This window comes from Mobula birostris, chromosome 21, assembly GCF_030028105.1.
Source record: "Mobula birostris isolate sMobBir1 chromosome 21, sMobBir1.hap1, whole genome shotgun sequence".
Taxonomy (NCBI): Eukaryota; Metazoa; Chordata; class Chondrichthyes; order Myliobatiformes; family Myliobatidae; genus Mobula; species Mobula birostris.
The window spans coordinates 61,458,254-61,477,387 of record NC_092390.1 but is presented as its reverse complement, the minus strand read 5'-3'; the positions used below and the strand labels follow the sequence as shown (position 1 = coordinate 61,477,387).

Here is a 19,134-nt window from a genome sequence, read left to right as displayed (position 1 = left end):
TATTTACAATATAAAGCTTTAATAAGGTTAACCCAGACAACTGCGTTTAGAACACATAAATTTATGTCAACTGAAACTGCACTTTTTATGTTCAAATCTCAGAAACTTTATGCCATCCAGCGTAGCAGGCTACTTGACTGGCACCTCATTAACAACTCTTTTTTTTCTTCCTAAACTGGAGTGCAGAGGTTGCAGTGTAATGTACCATACTTACTTGGCCCTTCATTGTGGTTGAATCTAAATCCCAGAGGCTTTACAGTGACTCAAAGAGAAGGCCCACCACAATTTTCTCATGGGAATACGTGGGCAAGAAACACTGGCCTGCCAGTGATGCCAGATCCCAAACAAATGAATTTACAACTGCTACAAAGCCAATTTCTGATCTTACTTACACTGTTACCAATATAAAATTGCACACTTGAATACAAAAGCAGAATAAAAAAATTAAGAGATACAGCATGACAAATAATATTTACCTCTACGGTTAACAAGTTCTAGAAATAGCACACAGTTAGACTTGGATAGATTGCAATGAATAAAAGACTGCCTTAATACCCTGCTCACAAGCTTCAGATCTCTGGAAAGCATTTCTAAGTAGTAAAATTTGTATTTTTGTATCCTGCTTTTAATAGAATGAAGATCTCATTCCATCAGAGTTTGCCTGACGAAGTCCTCCTTGCTTTGCTTTATTTCACAAGAAGCAAAGCTGAAAGAAACCCAAGTTAATTGAAATCACATTCACATCCAATTCTTTATATAACAGCCAGTCAAGATGGGCTCAGTAACAACAAAAAATTCTTGTTAACTCTTGGTTCTGGTCTCAGCAATTCTTTTGTGGTTTGGCACGTCCCAGCTCTCAGGACAAAAATAGGTGCTTGCCAGACTTTTTATCCCCTTGTCATGCAATTCATTTCACAACTGCAAAGTTAGGAAAACATTCACACTAAGAATATATCTGGCATAGGCATTGAAAATAAATTAACTTATTAGTTCTATCCAAGGCTTGGTGACATGTATTTGTATTAAGGTTGTTGACTTTCTGTGCCATCAAGAGGTACCGATTGAGAGGAGTCACATCTAGGAGTTTGTACATTCTCCCTGTGACCATGTGGGTCTCCTCCAAGTGCTCCAGTTTCCTCCCACAGTCCAGACACATACTGGTTGTTATGTTAGTTGGTCATTGTAAATTGTCCCATGATTAAGCTATGGTTAAATTGATGTTTGCTGGGCAGAATGGCTCAAAGGGTCGAAAGGCCCCATTTCATGCTATATTTCATTAAAGTAAAAAAAATAAAAGTCAGTGAATTTCTTTTTAACATAATATTTGGTCCATGCAGACCCCTGGATTAATTTTCACAACCTGGAAGAATTTAAAGGGAACTCTCTAAAATTCTTTTCCTGCCGTCTCTTTCAGTGGATTACATGGTCACGCAGGTTTATTTTTTCCCAGGGCTGAAATGGCTAGCACGAGAGAGCACAGTTTTAAGGTGCTTGGAAGCAGATGCAGAGGACATGTCAGGGGTAAGTTTTTTACACAGAGAGTGTGTGAGTGCGTGGGATGGGCTGCCAGCGACGTTGGTGGAGGTAGATATGATAGGGTCTTTTAAGAGACTCCTGGATAGATACATGGAGCTCAGAAGAATAGAGGGCTATGGGTAGCCTTAGGTAATTTCTAAGGTAAGGACATGTTCGGCACAGCTTTGTGGGCCGAAAGGCCTGTATAGTGCAGTAGGTTTTCTATGTTTCTATGGGGGAGATGTGATAGGGTGTGGCCAACTCAGCAGGGGTGTGTGTGCACTGTGGGATTTAAGATGGGCTAGAGATTAGTAGTTTATGATTCAACAGACCAACTGGTCTTCTATCATCCACCAATTCCCCATGGTTGCTTCTTGAACCAATAGATTTTCCACATCGGATATCGAAATTTTAATGGTATTTGACACAGATGTGAAAAATTATCCTTGTTGTTGCCAGGCTTTCTGTTTTTTTGCTGAGTTAATCATGCAATTAGTGAATAAATACAGCCAGTTCAATGAATCACATACTAAGTAACCTCCTGTTCTATCTCAGAACTGCACAAAGCCAAACCAGAATATTAAACCTAATGGGTTGGTAAGTACCTGGTGTGCAGTTCCAGTATATCACAAGTCACAGCAAGGTCATCTTACAGTGCTTACATCAGCCCTAGATATTTGCTCTTTTCTCCAACAATTATGTCAGCTGAATCTAATACTTAAGCAAACTTGGTTAGATTTGGGGGAGTAGTCGCTATAGATTATAAAATGACAATAAATTGCTTGGGATGGCATCAGTTTTACATTGACAACAGCACCATAAAGCTAGTCATAACATCTTCTCATATTAAAATGCAATTCTGTAACTACCATTTCAACTTTTCAATATTGCATGGTTCTGGTGACTAGTGTCAGTCTTGTGTACATGCATGCCAAGGCTGTCTGGCCACATCTCATGTACTTGGTGAGCAGAGGAGCAATTTAATGAAGGGTTTTCAATACAATTCTTTCTCCTTCCACAGATGCTGTTTGAATGGCTGTGTGTTTCCAGCACTTTCTGCTTTATTTCATATTTCCAGCATCTGCAGTTTTATGGGTTTTCAAGTTCTAGCCCTCCGTTATGTTTGTGATATTCAAATTAATGGCATAAAACTAGTTCCTTGTGTCTGAGTGGCTACGAAGTTTGAAAATAAATTTATTATCAAAGTACATATACATCACCATATACAACCTGAGATTTCTTTTCTTGCAAACCTACTCAAAAGATCCAAAAAACATAATAGAATCAATGAAAGACTACCCCAACAGGACAGACAAAAAACCAATATGCAAAAAACATCAACAAAAAGAAAAAAAAATAACATATTAATAAGCATAAATAAGCTTTATTTGAATGGTCAACAGTTGGACCTGGTGGAGGGGCAGGTAGTGTTGAGGAAACAGGTAGGATGCAGAAGGACTTCAACAGATTAGGAGAATGGGCAAAAAAGTGGCAAATGAAATACAATATTGAAAAATATATGGTCATGCACTTTGGTAGTAGAAATAAATGTGTGAACTATTTTCTAAACATGGAGAATATCCAGGAATCTGAGACGCAGAGGGACTTGGGAGTCCCTGTATAGAACACCCTGAAGGTTAACTTGCAGGTTGAGTCAGTGGTGAGGAAGGCAAATGCCACGTTAGCATTCATTTTAAGAGGTTTAGAATACAAGAGCAAGGATATGCTGCTGAGGCTTTATAAGGCACCGATGAGGCCTCACCTTGAGTCTTGTGAACAGTTTTGGGCCCCACATCTGAGGTAAGAGGTGCTGGCATTGGAGAGGGTCCAGAGGAGATTCACGAAGATGCCTCCAGGAATGAAAGGGTTATCATACAAGGAACATTTAATGGCGCTGGGTCTGTATTCACCATAATTCAGAAGGATGAGGGGGGGGATCTCATTGAAACCTTTCAAATGTTGAAAGGCCTAGACAGAGTAGATGTGGAAATAATGTTTCCTGTCGTGGAAGAGTCTAGGACAAGAGGGCATAGCCTCACGATACAAGGGCGCCCTTTCAAAACAGAAATGCGGATAAATTTTTTTAGTCAAAGGGTGGTGAATTTGTGGAATTTGTTGCCACGTGCAGTTGTAGAGGCCAGGTTGTTGGGTGTATTTAAGGCAGAGATTGATAGGTTCTTGATTGGACATGGCATCAAAGGTTACAGGGAACTGGGGTTGAGCAGGGGATAGGAAAAAAAGGATCAGCCATGATTAAATGACAGAGCAGACTTGATGGGCCAGATGGCCTAATTCTACTCCTATATCTTATGGTCTTATGGACTTCATATTAAGCTTTACAACCCAATAACCAAGTGCAGACAGAAGGTGGTCTCAATTTTCCCTTGCAAAGATTTTGTGCAGTGGCTATTGAAGCAACAATAAGTTCTGAAAATCCCCCACTTTAATTACTGCTTTTCTAGACCGCCTGCCCACAATCCTGCAGTAACCTTTCAGACTCATTTCAGTGGATCAAATATGAAAATAATCCAGGGAATGAAGGAGTTAATGCATGCAGAGCATTTGCTGGCTCTGGACCTGTACTCACTGGAATTTAGAAGCATAAAACCTACTGAATATTGAAAGGCCTAGATAGAGTGGAGGTGGAGAGGATGATTCCAATAGTGGGGGGAGTCTAGGAATAGAGGGTACAGCCTCAGAATAGAATGACATCCCTTGAGAACAGAGATGAGAAGAATTTCTCTAGCCAGAGGGTGGTGACTCTGTGGAAGTCATTGCCGCAGACGACTATGGAGGCCAAGTCATTGGGCATACTTAACGTGTGGGTTGATAGGTCCTTGATTAGTAAGGGTGTTAACGGTTAGAAGGAGAAGGCAAGAGGATGGAATTGAGAAGGATAATAAATCCGCCATGATGGAATGGTGGGACAGACCCAACGGTCTAATTCTACTCTTATATCCTAACAGGTTCAAAATCAGCCAGAGTTTGTGGACAAGCCACACCCCAGCAAAATCCTTTCACTGTTAATATCAGACTTAAATGGCTACTTTGAATTAAAGCTGCAATGTTATTTATACCATCAAAAGCAACAAAAATTATGCAACTATACTTTTATTAAATTCTTAGATGCAAAAAAAAAAGTTTTGTATACCACAATATGAACAGCAACTTTTTTATATATGCATGACAGACAACATTTTTTTCTGGCATTTACTATTCATCAAATACAGTGGCATGCAAAAGTTTGGGCACCCCGGTCAAAATTTCTGTTACTGTGAATAGTTAAGTGAGTAGAAGATGAACTGATCTCCAAAAGTCATAAAGTTAAAGATGAAACATTCTTTTCAACGTTTTAAGCAAGAATAGTGTATTATTTTTGTTTTGTACAATTTTAGAGAGCTCTCAGATAACTTTTACCAAGGTCTCAGGCCTTAATTAGCCTGTTGGGGCAATGGCTTGTTCACAGTCATCATTAGGAAAGGCCAGGTGATGCAAATTTCAAAGCTTTATAAATACCCTGACTCCTCAAACCTTGTCCCAACAATCAGTAGCCATGGGCTCCTCTAAGCTGCTGCCTAGCACTCTGAAAATTAAAATAAATGATGCCCACAAAGCAGGAGAAGGCTATAAGAAGATAGTAAAGCATTTTCAGGTAGCCGTTTCCTCAGTTCATACTGTAATTAAGAAATGGCAGTTAACAGGAACGGTGGAGGTCAAGTTGAGGAATGGAAGACCAAGGAAACTTTCTGAGAGAACTGCTCGTAGGAATGCTAGAAAGGCAAATCAAAACCCCCTTTTGACTGCAAAAGACCTTCAGGAAGACTTAGCAGATTCTGGAGTGGTGGTGCACTGTTCCACTGTGCCGTGACACCTGCATAAATATGACCTTCGTGGAAGAATCATCAAAAGAAAACCTTTCCTGCATTCTCACCACAAAACTCAGCATCAGAAGTTTGCAAAGGAACATTGAAACAAGCCTGATGCACTTTGGAAACAAGTCCTGTGGACTGATGAAGTGAAAATAGAACTTTTTGGCCGCAATGAGCAAAGGTATGTTTGGAGAAAAAAGGGTGCAGAATTTCATGAAAAGAACTCCTCTCCAACTGTTAAGCTCAGGGGGGGATCGATCATGCTTTGGGCTTGTGTTGCAGCCAGTGGCACGGGGAAAATTTCACTGGTAGAGGGAAGAATTAATTCAATTAAATACCAGCAAATTCTGGCAGCAAACATCACATCGTCTGTAAAAAAGCTGAAGGTGAAAAGAGGATGGCTTCTAGAACAGGATAATGATTATAAACACACCTCAAAATCCACAATGGACTACCTCAAGAGGCACAAGCTGAAGGTTTTGCCATGGCCCTCACAATCCCCTGACCTAAACATCATCGAAGATCTGTGGATAGACCTCAAAAGAGCAGTGCATGTAAGATGGCCCAAGAATCTCACAGAACTAGAAGCTTTTTGCAAGGAAGAATGGGCGAAAATCCCCCAAACAAGAGTTGAAAAACTCTTAGCTGACTACAGAAAGCATTTACAAGCTGTGATACTTGCCAAAGGGGGTGTTACTAAGTACTGAACATGCAGGGTGCCCAAACTTTTGCTTTGGACCCTTTTCCTTTTTTGTTATTTTGAAACTATAAAAGATGGAAATAAAAAAGTAATTTTGTTTAAAATATTAAAGAAATGTGTCATCTTTAACTTTATGCTTTATGGAAATCAGGTCATCTTTTACTCACTTAGCTATTCACAGTAACAGAAAATTTGACCGGGGTGCCCAAACTTTTGCATGCCACTGTAGATTTGATTTCATTTCGGACTTCATAGATTCAGAGTTTTCTCTTTTTTGTTGCTACTAAAAAATCAAATCACAAGTATTGTCTTCTAGCGCTGCCCATATATATTTCAGTTCTTTCTACTTCATGGGAATTAAAAAGCACAACGGATCCTTAACTCCCATGAAGAAATTCTCTTACCCTCTTAACAAATACTGCTTGTCCTGGCAACTATTCCCATTTTTTTTCAAATTTCAGATTTCCAGCATCTGCAATGTTTTATTTTCTGATTACTACTTTTACCAATTGTTATCTTAGACTGATCATTGTCCAAACATCTGAATTGGTTTATGAAGTGGTTAGGACTGTAAAATTCTAAATCATTAAAAGGAAGCATTTGTTACAGTGCAATTGTATTTTCCAAAGATGCCCCTTTGCAAATGCCATTGTTCTTTATTGTTGCTTAATGGCAATCAGCCTGGTTGGGAATTTTAGATGCACAACTGTCCAAATTGATCCATATCTTTTTCCTTCATAATATAAATGAATAATTCAACAGCTCCTGGTCACTTCAGTGCATAAAAAGTCATTCAGTGCTGGTGATGAGTGACTTGTTCCTGTCATTCTAACTCAAAACTCAACCAGGACGGTCTGAAATGTCAACATCCGAGCTGGAGCAAGCTTCAAGTAGCACGCTTCGTGCAGAATGCTGAGGTGATCACTTCAGCTTCTCTGTATCAGATGGCATACTGTATGTCAGGGCTATTAATATGTGTACTGTGTTACAGTGATACAAGAGCACAAAGATGTCTTTGGTCTGATGAAAGAGAAAAGCATTTCAACATCCAGGGCCCTCTCGAAACCAACATTCCAAATACTGCATTTATTTCCAAATTCTATGGCATTTCTTTTTATCCTGCAAGAAAATAAATCTTAAGGTGTTATATATGGGAACATAAACATACTTTGATAAGAAAATTACTTCAAATTTTGAACTTGTCACATTACTTTTTCACTTCTTCATGAAGATTTTACTGGATTAGTTGATATTTATACACGTTTCACCTGCAGGTCCCTGAGATACCCACTGCAGAAAATGCAGCAATGGCCTCAACAATTAGTACATACTGTAGCTGTAACTACCATTGCCTTCAAACCCTAATATGCAAAGAACAGAAGATCGCCTCTAATCTCTTCTATTTGTAGGTTGCCTGAGCCACAATACAGTGGAGGTGCTGACTTCTTATAGTTCAATTCAACCTGCAACATTCACAGAGGATCCTTAATGGAAGATATTTTACTGATGCTCTTATGACAGCACAACTCCATCTTTATTCTTGTGGGTTACTCTCCAGTTATTTATTTATTTCGCGATAGAGCGTGAAGTAGCCCCTTCCAGCGCCTCGAGCCACACCAACACTCCACAACACTCATTAAACCTAACCTATTTACGGGACAGTTTCTGATGACCAGTTAACCTACCCGATATGTTTTTGGACTGTGGGAGGAAACAGGAACACGGCGAAAACCCACGCATTCCACGGGGAAGACATAAAGAGTGTCCTTACAGACAGCACCCGAATTAAACTCCAGGTTCTGATGCTCAAGGCTGTAATAGCATTGCGCTAATCGCCTAGCTACCGTGATGACCATTATGATAGTATGATTGTAAGCTAACATTGTGGTAGGTTTGTTCTAACTGGCTGTATAATACCCAGCACACTTCAGCTTGGAGAAAAATACTCAATTAAAGTTAATTCAAAGTGGCTACAACTTCCTCACAGACAGGACCCAGGCTGTAAAAATACGGGACAAGCTCTCCTCTACAATCACTCTGAGCACCGGTGCCCAACAAGGCTGTGTACTCAGCCTCCTGTGGTACTCACTGTACACCCACATTTATGTAGCCAAGTTTCCATCGAACTCAATATATAAGTTTGCTGATGACACAACAATTGTAGGCCGTATCTCGGGTAATGATGAGTTTGAGTACAGACAGCAAATTAACAACCTGGTGGCATGGTACGAAGACAATAACCTATCCCTCAACGTCAGCAAGACGAAGGAATTGGTTGTCGACTTCAGAAGGAGTAGCGGATCGCACGACCAAACTTACATCGGTGGTGCGCAAGTGGAACAGGTCAAAAGCTTTAAGTTCCTCGGGGTCAATATCACAAATCACCTGACTTGCTCCAACCAAGCAGAGTTCACTGCCAAGAAGGCCCACCAGTGCCTTTACTTCCTGAGAAAACTAAAGAAATTTGGCCTGTCCCCTAAAACCCTCACTAATTTTTATAAATGCACCGTAGAAAACATTCTTCAAGGGTGCATCACAATCTGGTATGGAAGTTGTCCTGTCCAAGACCGAAAGAAGCTGCAGAAGATTGTGAACACGGCGCAGCACATCACACAAACCAATCTGCCATCCGTGGACTCACTTTACATCGCACGCTGTCGGACCAGTGCTGCCAGGATAATGAAGGACACGTCCCACCCAGCCAACACACTTTTCATCCCTCTTCCCTCCAGGAGAAAGTTCAGGAGCTTGAAGACTCATTCGACCAGATTTGGGAACAGCTTCTTTCCAACTGTGATAAGACTGCTGAACGGATCCTGACCCGGATCTGGGCCATACCCTCCAAATATCCGGACCTGCCTCAGTTTTTTTGCACTACCTTACTTCCCATTTTTCTATTTTCTATTTATGATTTATAATTTAAATTTTTAATATTTACTAATTTTAACTATTTTTAATATTTAATATTTGTAATCCAGGGAGTGGGAAGCGCAGAACCAAATATCGCCGTGATGATTGTACGTTCTAAAAGTATAAAGTACAATAAAAGCACAAGTGACTCCAGCAATTTTAAAATAATCCTAACTGTCCAGTTAGTTCTAATAATTTACTTTCACAGAGGAATTGCCTGTCCTCTACCATATATGGAAAGTAAAATCAGCTGCAAAAACTGTTTCAGTGCCTTTTCTGCACAACTGTTCCTTAAATGAGTAAGGTCTATGCTTCACCTGGCAATTTTTTTTAGTGACTCCATATGGAAAGTATCCGGCCCAGACAGCGTACCTGGCTGAACCGTGAAGCCCTGTGCTAATCAGCTGGCCAGAGTGTTCACTGTTATCTTCACCCTCTCGCTTTGGCAGCCTGAAGAACCTATCTGCTTCAAGTATGCTTCAATCATAATGGTGCTCAAGAATGTCTTTTTTCTTCATAATATAAGTGAATAATTTAATGAATATCGTGCAGTAACTCTGACATCTATTGTGATGGAGCGCTTTGAGAGGTTAGTGATGAAACATCAACTCTAGCCTGAGAAGCGACTTCGATCTGGTCCAATTTGCCTATCATCACAATAGGTCCACAGCAGATGCCATTTAATTGGCTCCTCACTCAGTCCTGGAACATATGGACAGTGAAGATTGATCTTCACTGACTACATCTCTGCATTCAATACTATCATTCCATCAAAACTAATCAATAATTTCCAATGCTTAGGTCTCAATACCTCCTTGTGCAATTTAGTCCCCGATTTCCTCACTTGCAGACCCCAATATCTCCTCCATAATTACCATTAGCAAAGACGCACCCCAAGGCTGTGTGTTTAGCCCTCTGACCTACTCGCTTTACACATGACTGTGAGGCTATGTACAGCTCTAATACCATATTTTAAGTTTGCTAACACCACTGTTGTTGGTCAAATCATTATTTAGGAGGGAGGTTTAAAATCTGGATGAATAGTGCTACTACAACAACTCTCACTGAATGTCCGCAAAACCAAGGAGATGATTGTTGAGTACAAGAGGAGGAAACTGGTGGTCCATGAGCCAGTCCTCATCAGGGGATCAGAGGTGGAGAGGGTCAGCAACAGTAAATCCCTCAGCATTGTCATTTAAAGAATCTGTCATTGGGTCCTGCACGTAAGTGCCATTACAAAGAAAGCATGGCAGCACCTTTACTTTATTACAAGTTTGTTATGATTCAGCACAGCATCTGAAACTTTGACAAGCTTCTATTGATGCACGGTGGAGAGAATGCTGATTGGTTGCAACATGACCTAGTATGAAAGCACCAATGCCCAAGAAAGAAAACGGCTACAAAAGGCAGTGGATTCAGCTCAGTCCATCATGGGAAAGGTCCTCCCCAGTACTAAACACAACTACAAGCAGTGCTGTTGCAGTAAATCATCAGGGATCCACCATCTAGGCCATGTTCTCTTCTTGCTGCTGGCATTAGGAAGAAGAAACAGGAACCTTAGGATCCACACCATCAGGTTCAGGACCAGCTATTATGCCCCAACCAAAAGGACCTGATTCAGGGTGGATAACTTCATTCAGCCCAACACTGAACTGATTTTACAACCTACGGACTCAGATTCAAGGACTCTAAAACCACAAGACCATAAGACATAGGAGCAGAATTAGGTCATTCAGCCCATCATGTCTCCTCTGCCATTCTATCATGGCTGATCCTGGATCCCACTCAACACCATACACCTGCCTTTTCACTATACAGGTTTCCCCCGCCACCTGAAGGTACAATGTTCCTATGAAACGGTTCGTAAGCCGGAATGTCGTAAAGCAAAGAAGCAATTACCATTTATTTATATGGGAAAACTTGTGAGCGTTCGCAGACCCAAAAATAACCTACCAAATCATGCCAAATAACACATAAAACCTAAAATAACAGTAACATATAGTAAAAGTAGGAATGATATGATGAATACACAGTCTATATAAAGTAGAAATACTTTTCCACAATCATTACTGCACTGTTCTCCATAGCGAAAATCTCACGCAAGCGCTGTTGGCAGAAAATCTCACGCAAGCGCTGTTGGCAAAAACACGGTGCAAGCGCTCTCCAGTAACCTTTAAGCTATGAAGCTGCCTAATCATACCAAATAACACGTAAAAATACACAGCCAATATAAAGTAGAAATAATGTATCACTTACTGGAATCGGGAAGACATCGAGCACACTGATGATAGTGTGTTAGGCTGAGTCGTCGGAGGCTGGGATGGTGCACTGGCCCCCACCTTCCAGTCAGCGAACCGAAACCGATCCGCAGAGAATGCAGGGGTACAACGGTAGCTGGAATGCACTCAGCACATCTTTAAGAAAAAAGCTGAAACAAACAAGCTAATTAATTAGGTGCCGCCCGGCACGTAAATGTCGGCCCAGATCAGAGTTGACGCAATCAGCAATTGCCTCCGATCTGGGCCGACATTTACGTGCCAGGTGGCACCTAATTAATTAGCTTGTTTATTTCGGCTTTTCTTTCTTAAAGATGTGCTGGGTGCCTCCTGGCTACCGCTGCATTCTTCGCGGATCGGTATCTGTCCGCGGCCCGGGTGTTGGGGTGCTGGGACACTGGGGTGTCATCTCATTGTCGATCAGAACAGGCAGGTCATCTTCATCTATGTCTGCCTGCCTCGATGTCGAAGGTCGAGGTTCGTTGTCTGCTGTGGCTGATGTGGAAGGTTTGCTTGACTGCTTAGTCTCGCGCATTTTTCTGTCATACATTTCTTTGTAAGCACTCAAGCCATCCTGCAAATATGCCCTAAACCAACATTCCCTTTCAAAATTAAAGTCGTACTTTATCATTGCAGAGAAAATCTCACGCAGTTGCTTCATGTTCGGTTCTTGGACGACTTCACTTTCGGTCCGTTCGCTACTGCATTCAGTTTCGATTGTTATCCTTTCCTCTTCCAATTGCATCAGCTCTTCATCTATCAGTTCTTGGTCATGGGATGACAAAACCTCTTCAACATCACCTTCGTCAGCTTCCACAAACCAAGCTCACTTTGTCCTTACTTCGTTCACCACAATCGAAATGCTTAATTATGTCTAGTTTTACACTAGGTGTAACACCCTTATGAGCTCTTTTAGGCTTTTCCGATACCTTCGAACTCATCTTGCTAACGGCTGCTCACAGGCGCGTGTTTAAGCAATGCCGGCGAGAATGCAGTTCCAAATTTGGGGGAGAGCGGCTGCTCAGGGCGCGCGCTGCTTTTTTTTGCGTGCTGCCTTTTATCGCGCGTTGCCTTTTTTTGTAACAGTGAAAACACCTTCTGTTAGCGAAAACAGGGAACTAATGTAGGTCTTTCGTAACAGTGAGGTTTCGTAAAGCGAACTTTTGAAAAGCGGGGGACACCTGTATCTTTTGATACCTTGACAATGTGAAAAGTAACAGTCCCAATACTGACCCCCGAGGAACACCACTTGTCACCTGCAGCCAACCAGAAAAGACCCCTTTTATTCCCACTTGCTGCCACCTGCCTGTCAGCCATGTCCCTATCTATGCCAGTATCTTTCCTGTAACCACAGGATTTTATCTTGTTAAGCTGCCTCATGAGTGGCACTTTATCAAATGCCTTCTGAAAATCCAAGTAAATGACACCCACTGCTTCTCCTTTGTCCACCCTGCTGGTTACTTCCTCGAAACACTGTAACAGATCTGTCAGGTAAAATTTCCTTTGACAGAAACTATGCTGACTTTGACTTATTTTATCACAAACAAGAGAAAATCTGCAGATGCAGGAAATCTGAGCAACACACACAAAATACTGGAGGAACTCAGCAGGCCAGGCAGCATTTATGGAAAAAAAGTATAGTCGACGTTTTGGGCCGAAACTCTTTGGTCGGACTGGAGAAAAAAACTTTGGAGTAGATTTGAAAGGCGGGGGGAGGAGACAGAGACAGAGGAACGCCAGGTGATAGGTGCAACTTAGGGAAGGAGGGATGAAGTAAAGAGCTAGAAAGTTGATTGGTGAAACAGACAGAAGGTCATGGAACAAAGAAAAAAGGACTGGGGGGGAATAAGCACCAGAAGGAGGGGATAGGCAGGAAAGGAGATAAGGTGAGAAAGGAACAAGGGGATGAGAAATGATGAAGGTGGGGGGAGGCATTACTGGAAGTTTGAGAAATTGATGTTTATGCCGTAAGGTTGGACTAAGGCTACACAAACGGAATATAAGGTGTTGTTCCTCCAACCAAAGGGTGGCCTTATCCCAACAGTTTCTTAACTCCAACCACAAAAGTTCAACGTTCTCTGACCCTATGTCACCTCTTTCTGAAGAATCTACAACTCATATTTTCAATATTACTTTCTTATTAATTAATTAATTATTCTGTTTTCTTTTTGTATTTGCACATTGGTTGTTTACCCGAGTAACACACACAAATATGATGGAGGAACTCAGCAGGCCGGCAGCATCTATGGAAAAAAGTACAGTCGACATTTCGGAACAAAACCCTTCAGTGGGAAGGGTTGTTTTTCCGTCTTTTTGTGTGTTTCATTGATTCCATTGTGTTTCTTTGTACTTACTTTGAATGCCCGGAAGAAAATGAATCTCAAGGTAGCATATGGTGATGTACACATGTATGGACTTTAACAATAAATATACTTTGAACTTTGCTAATTCTGAATTTCATGCTCTTTATCCCCATTACTTCACCATAAATCTATGCCAACTGTAGACTTCTAGAGATGTTTAAGGCAACAGAAACTATCAGATATGCGCCTCAGGTGTATAATACATTAAGAAAGTGAGGTTGTGCATTTGAAATAAGCCTTCATTTGCTTAAACAGCTGGTCATTAGACAGGGAAAGGCAAAGGGAGACAACAAAAATCAGGATCGTGGGACTACTAAGATGATTGTTCAACAAATATTGTTTTGTATTTGAAAATCTGATCAACACGTGACATGGTTATGTGTGTTCCATTACTCTACGAGTCTTCAGGTTTCCGAGATTGGATAAGCACAAAGGAGTGAAGCTTGGAGATGGTTCTCAACCAATCAGAATTTTCATAACAGGCACCCAGCTCCAAATGTGTGAGATCTCAGATATTTGAAACATAGAAACATAGAAAATAGGTGCAGGAGTAGGCCATTCGGCCCTTCGAGCTTGCACCGCCATTCAGTACGATCTTGGCTGATCATCCAACTCAGAACCCTGCACCAGCCTTCCCTCCATACCCCCTGATCCCTTTAGCCACAAGGGCCATATCTAACTCCCTCTTAAATATAGCCAATGTTTGGTATAGCCTTTGTTTGGTAACAAAGCACAGAATTTCACCTTCTCAGAGGCACAGAGAAGTTACAAAAATTGCTTTTGTGTACAAATGGAGAAAAGTTGATAAAAGCAAAAAGAGAGAAATGGAGGAGAAGATAACTGCAGCGTGAAATTGAAGGCAAAATTACAAATGCTCAAACTTTACACTTTGTTATTTATGGCCTTAGAGATAAAGCAATAAAGCTGCTCACAAGTGACCCTACCATCATAACATCAGAATTATTTTCAAAAATAGTGAGCTAAAAACAAAAACGCTGATCCAGAGAGACTGGGATTCACTTACCCTGCTGATATTCAATATTTAATGGATGTTTTGCTTCCATAGTTTTATTTCCACCTCCCAAAGCACATTTATCAAAAAAGGCACAGGAACACATGAATATAGGAACAGAAAGAAGTCATTCAGTCCCTCAGACACTTACTCTACCATTCAAATAGATAATATTGATCTGTATTTACAAACATATGACTAAGGAGCTCAGAATAGGTCACTCGGCCTTTTGTCTTGTTCCACCATTCAATTTGATCATGGCTGCTCTGATTACAACTTCACTCTGCATTTTCACTTATCCCCAGTAACCTTTCACCCCATCATGAGCAATTACCAGTGATACTTGGCATTCTTCCCACATCAAAAATATGATGAAAGAGATTGTTTCCATTTAATGTCTGCCACTTCCTTATTATATGTACATTATCATTTTGAAATGAACATACATTCATCTGCAGCACAATCTCTATGAAAACAGTAACCAAAACATTTTTTCCACCCTGCACTGAAAATTAATTGTGTGTACACCAAGAAATTAGAAAGGCAAGTAGTATGTTGGCCTTTGTTGTAAGAGGATAAGAGTTCAATTGTAAGGAAGTCTGCTGAAATTTTATAAGGGCCAGGTGTAAGTGCAGGGGGAATATTATTTAACAGTTTGGTATTAATATAAGTCACTTTTGTAATATGTCGTATAGTCGCTGGTGTATATCACAAGTCCTGGTTAGGTGACCACTGACACCAGGCAGACAATCTCTGAAGAGTATTAATATCGGCTGGGTCACCGATCTTCTGAAGACACTGCTCATAAGAAGGCAATGGCAAACCACTTCTTGTAGAAAAAATTCCCAAGGACAATCATGGTTTTAGATCATGTTGCCTATGCTATATGACACGGCACAAAATAGAAAACCTACAACACAATACAGGCCCTTAGGCCCACATGCTGTGCCGAACATGTACGTACTTTAGAAATTATCTAGGATTACCCATAGCCCTCTATTTTTCTAAGCTCCATGCATCCATCCAGGAATCTCTTAAAAGACCTTATCGTATCCACCTCCACCATCGTCACTGGCAGCCCATTCCATGCACTCACTACTCTGCGTAAAAAACTTACCCTTGACATCTCCTCTGTACCTACTTCCAAGCACCTTAAAACTGTGTCCTCTTGTGTTACCCATTTCAGCCCTGGGAAAAAGCCTGTGACTATCCACAAGATAAATGCCTCTCATCGTCTTATACACCTCTATCAGGTCACCTCTCATCTTCTGCTGCTCCAAGGTGAAAAGGCCTAGTTCACTCAACCTGTTCTCATAAGGCATGCTCCCCAATCCAGGCAAAGTCCTTGTAAATCTCCTCTGCACCCTTTCTATAGCTTCCACATCCTTCCTGTAGTGAGGCCACCAGAACTGAGCACAGTACTCCAAATGGGGTCTGACCAGGGTTCTATATAGCTGCAACATTACCTCTCAGCTCCTAAACTGTATCCCACAGTTGATGAAGGCCAATGCACCATATGCCTTCTTAACCACAGGGTCAACCTGCGCAGCAGCTTTGAGTGTCCTATGGACTTGGATGATGTTGATTAGTACCCGCTTTACCCAGTTTTATCAGTTTTACCCAGCTGATGTGAAGATTGAAGATACAAAGAGACAAAGGATGCAAATCTGCACAGGATGTTAGAGCATCAGAACTGTCTGGTTATCTGACCACCACTACTTACCTTGACATGCATACCAAGATTTTAATTAAAGTAGTATTTAGATTTTTGATGATTTTTTTGGAAATGCAACATGCTACAGGACTCATTTTGATCCAACAGATATTCAGAACATGCATCTGATAAAATATTAGATAGCTTATTTTTAGGCAATCCACAAATTAAATTTAATTAAAACATTATTAGCCACTAAAACACCACAAGAGAATCATGTATAAATTTCAACAAGTCTTAATCAAATAATTTCAACAATCCTCTTAAACAAGTTTTAAGCATACACACAAAGTGTTTTGAATGTCTAAACCTGTTTGTCAGATCTGTCTTCCCTGTGACAATCCATTTGATAGTCAAGATGCAGAGTTTATTCAACTGAAGGAAGTGAGTTCAACTGTAAACTTCCAGGCAGTGGGATTTGCTAAATTGTCTGTTTGAACTACATACTTAAACTGCAGCATGAATTTTCAGTAAAGAGACATGACAGAACTAAAATATGCAATGTTTAAATTCAAATTCAGCAAATATATGGTATTAAAATCAGGCTGAACACAATGTTATCAAACCAGTGTCACGTATACAAGCAATGGAGGGAGCAAGTTTAATCTGTTGTCATTGTTGTTATATAAGCATAGGCATTAACTTGTAATTCATTTGCTTGTGATTCATCTCCAGTCTGTGTTCACTCTGCACCATGTATTGTGCCAACTGCTATTCTACTCTTTCCGAAATTCAACTGAAACTGAATTTCACAAAATGGCAAATTGTGAAGCCACTGCTACATTCTACCATATTGCACTTCTGTCATGGATCAGATTTTGGTCAAAAGAGATTTGCTAAAAAAAAATAAATTCCTGTACATGATTTTTTGCTTTCAGTCTTATAACTACAGATTAGACTTTTAAGATAAAGCTGATGAAAATTCAAATCAAAAAAAATCGCAAAGCAGCGAAGACACAGCCTTCTTGGCGGTGCTGATGGAAAAGCACACAATTGTCAAAAATGCATAATATTCCAGAAAAATCTCAATATCATTAATAGCAACGGCAATAAACTAATTACAAAAATTAAGGATAGACTCAGCATTGTGGAGCTTCAAGCTAACTCAAATAGCAGTGGTCACAATATTCTTGACATCATATTGTTACCTCTGTTCTCTTCCCTTTGATCATATATCTCAGCTTGAAATATGGGATTGCTGAATTTACCTTAAAACACTGATTTATATGTTTTAAATTGTTGTTCATTGGCTCTTATATTTATCATATATTTAAGTGATAATTTACTAATTAATATTTTCATGAGACAAAGATGAATGTGTCCATTACCACATGTAACACAGTTTCCAGACATCACAAGGCCCTTCCCTATTACAGCACATTTCATTGTGCAGAAGCAATAACGCCTGTAAGGCAGCTCTGTATTATAAAGTTCCAATAGGTTTAGCCTTTCTATTGAAATTTAAATAGATATATTGCTGCTCCATAAAATGGAGTCTATCATATTGCTTTACTGTTTAGCAATTTATTGCTCATACTCAGTTGTACACAATGGGAAATGCAGTCCTCTTAAAAAGAACTACAACAAGGTAACTATACCCTATAATAAAACACTACATGCTTTTGAAATAATTATCGATCTGATATATGGGCTCAAGTATTGGTATGAAATTGTCCTCATAGATATCATAACATACATACCTTACTACAGCATACATAATGTTGTCTGGGCACAGAAGATATTTACGCCACAGTTAATGAATGAGAGAATGGTGCTTACCTCTAGTGGTCCTCTCACAATATCCGGTTGTTCACTTCCAACTTCCAGGGCTACATCAACAGATGCAAACGGTCGACTAGCCATTTGCTGCCTTTCCCGCAGAAGTTGCTGTATAAGAATTACAGAGATTGTCTTTTAAAATTCAGGCACAAAATCATGTATTGAGACAAACTCTCAATAATTTGGATATTTTATAATTTTTATTTCTCCTCCTTTTTCCAATAAATGCTCAGCTTTACAATTGTATTTTCACACATATCAGGTATGAACAAGGTCTGTTTTATGTATACACTATTGTGTATTTGTAACAACAATAACAGGGTGATTTTATTTCAACATACTGTCAGAGAACACTTTACATTTCAGATGAATTAACTTTGGAAATTAATCTGTGGGAGAGCATATGTTTGTAACAACCTCTTAAAACAGTTAACTCTTATTTCAAAAACAAATTGTTAATGTAAACAGGTACAATTTCCTATTGAGGGAACAGCCAATGACAATAATGATCCATATCTTAAACAGAAGATGACAGTTAAACATAAAGAAAAGTTCAGCAGTTGAAGTATATAACACCATAAAGACAAGATTCTGAGGGTTCTGCAAGAGATATGTTCATATACTGTACATAATTATATTTGGAGTGACATTAAGATAAAATCAGTCCAATAATTCAGATTTCAACCATCAGTTTGAACAAGGTCATTTAAAAAATAGTTTATCATAGAAGAAATGTCACATTGACTTGCCAGAATGGTGGTAATGCACGATTTAAAGGTCTGGTTACAATAGGACTCTGATCAATCTTTTAGTGGATCTTTTTCCCCTTAAGAATTAATTTAGAGAAGAAAGCTTCTTTTCATCCAGAATCAATAAGAGGCAAAAGCTTATTTTTACTTTGGAGACTTACACTACAGGGAATACAAACTGCATAAAATCCTTGTAATACTTTTCACTTAATGTGTGAAAAGCTTGTGGCAAACATCTAACAAGCCT

General features: G+C 39.9%; 1 protein-coding gene across 3 annotated transcripts in view; it reads right to left on the bottom strand.

The window, feature by feature from the left end:
• Positions 1-19,134, bottom strand: part of atrnl1b (attractin-like 1b) — a 1,064,590-nt gene that overhangs the window by 255,472 nt on the left and 789,984 nt on the right. For all 3 annotated transcript variants that reach the window (XM_072239599.1, XM_072239598.1, XM_072239597.1), the window contains exon 27: positions 18,139-18,246. In XM_072239599.1, coding sequence (XP_072095700.1) covers positions 18,139-18,246 — 108 coding nt within the window. The remainder of the gene's footprint in view (positions 1-18,138; positions 18,247-19,134) is intronic.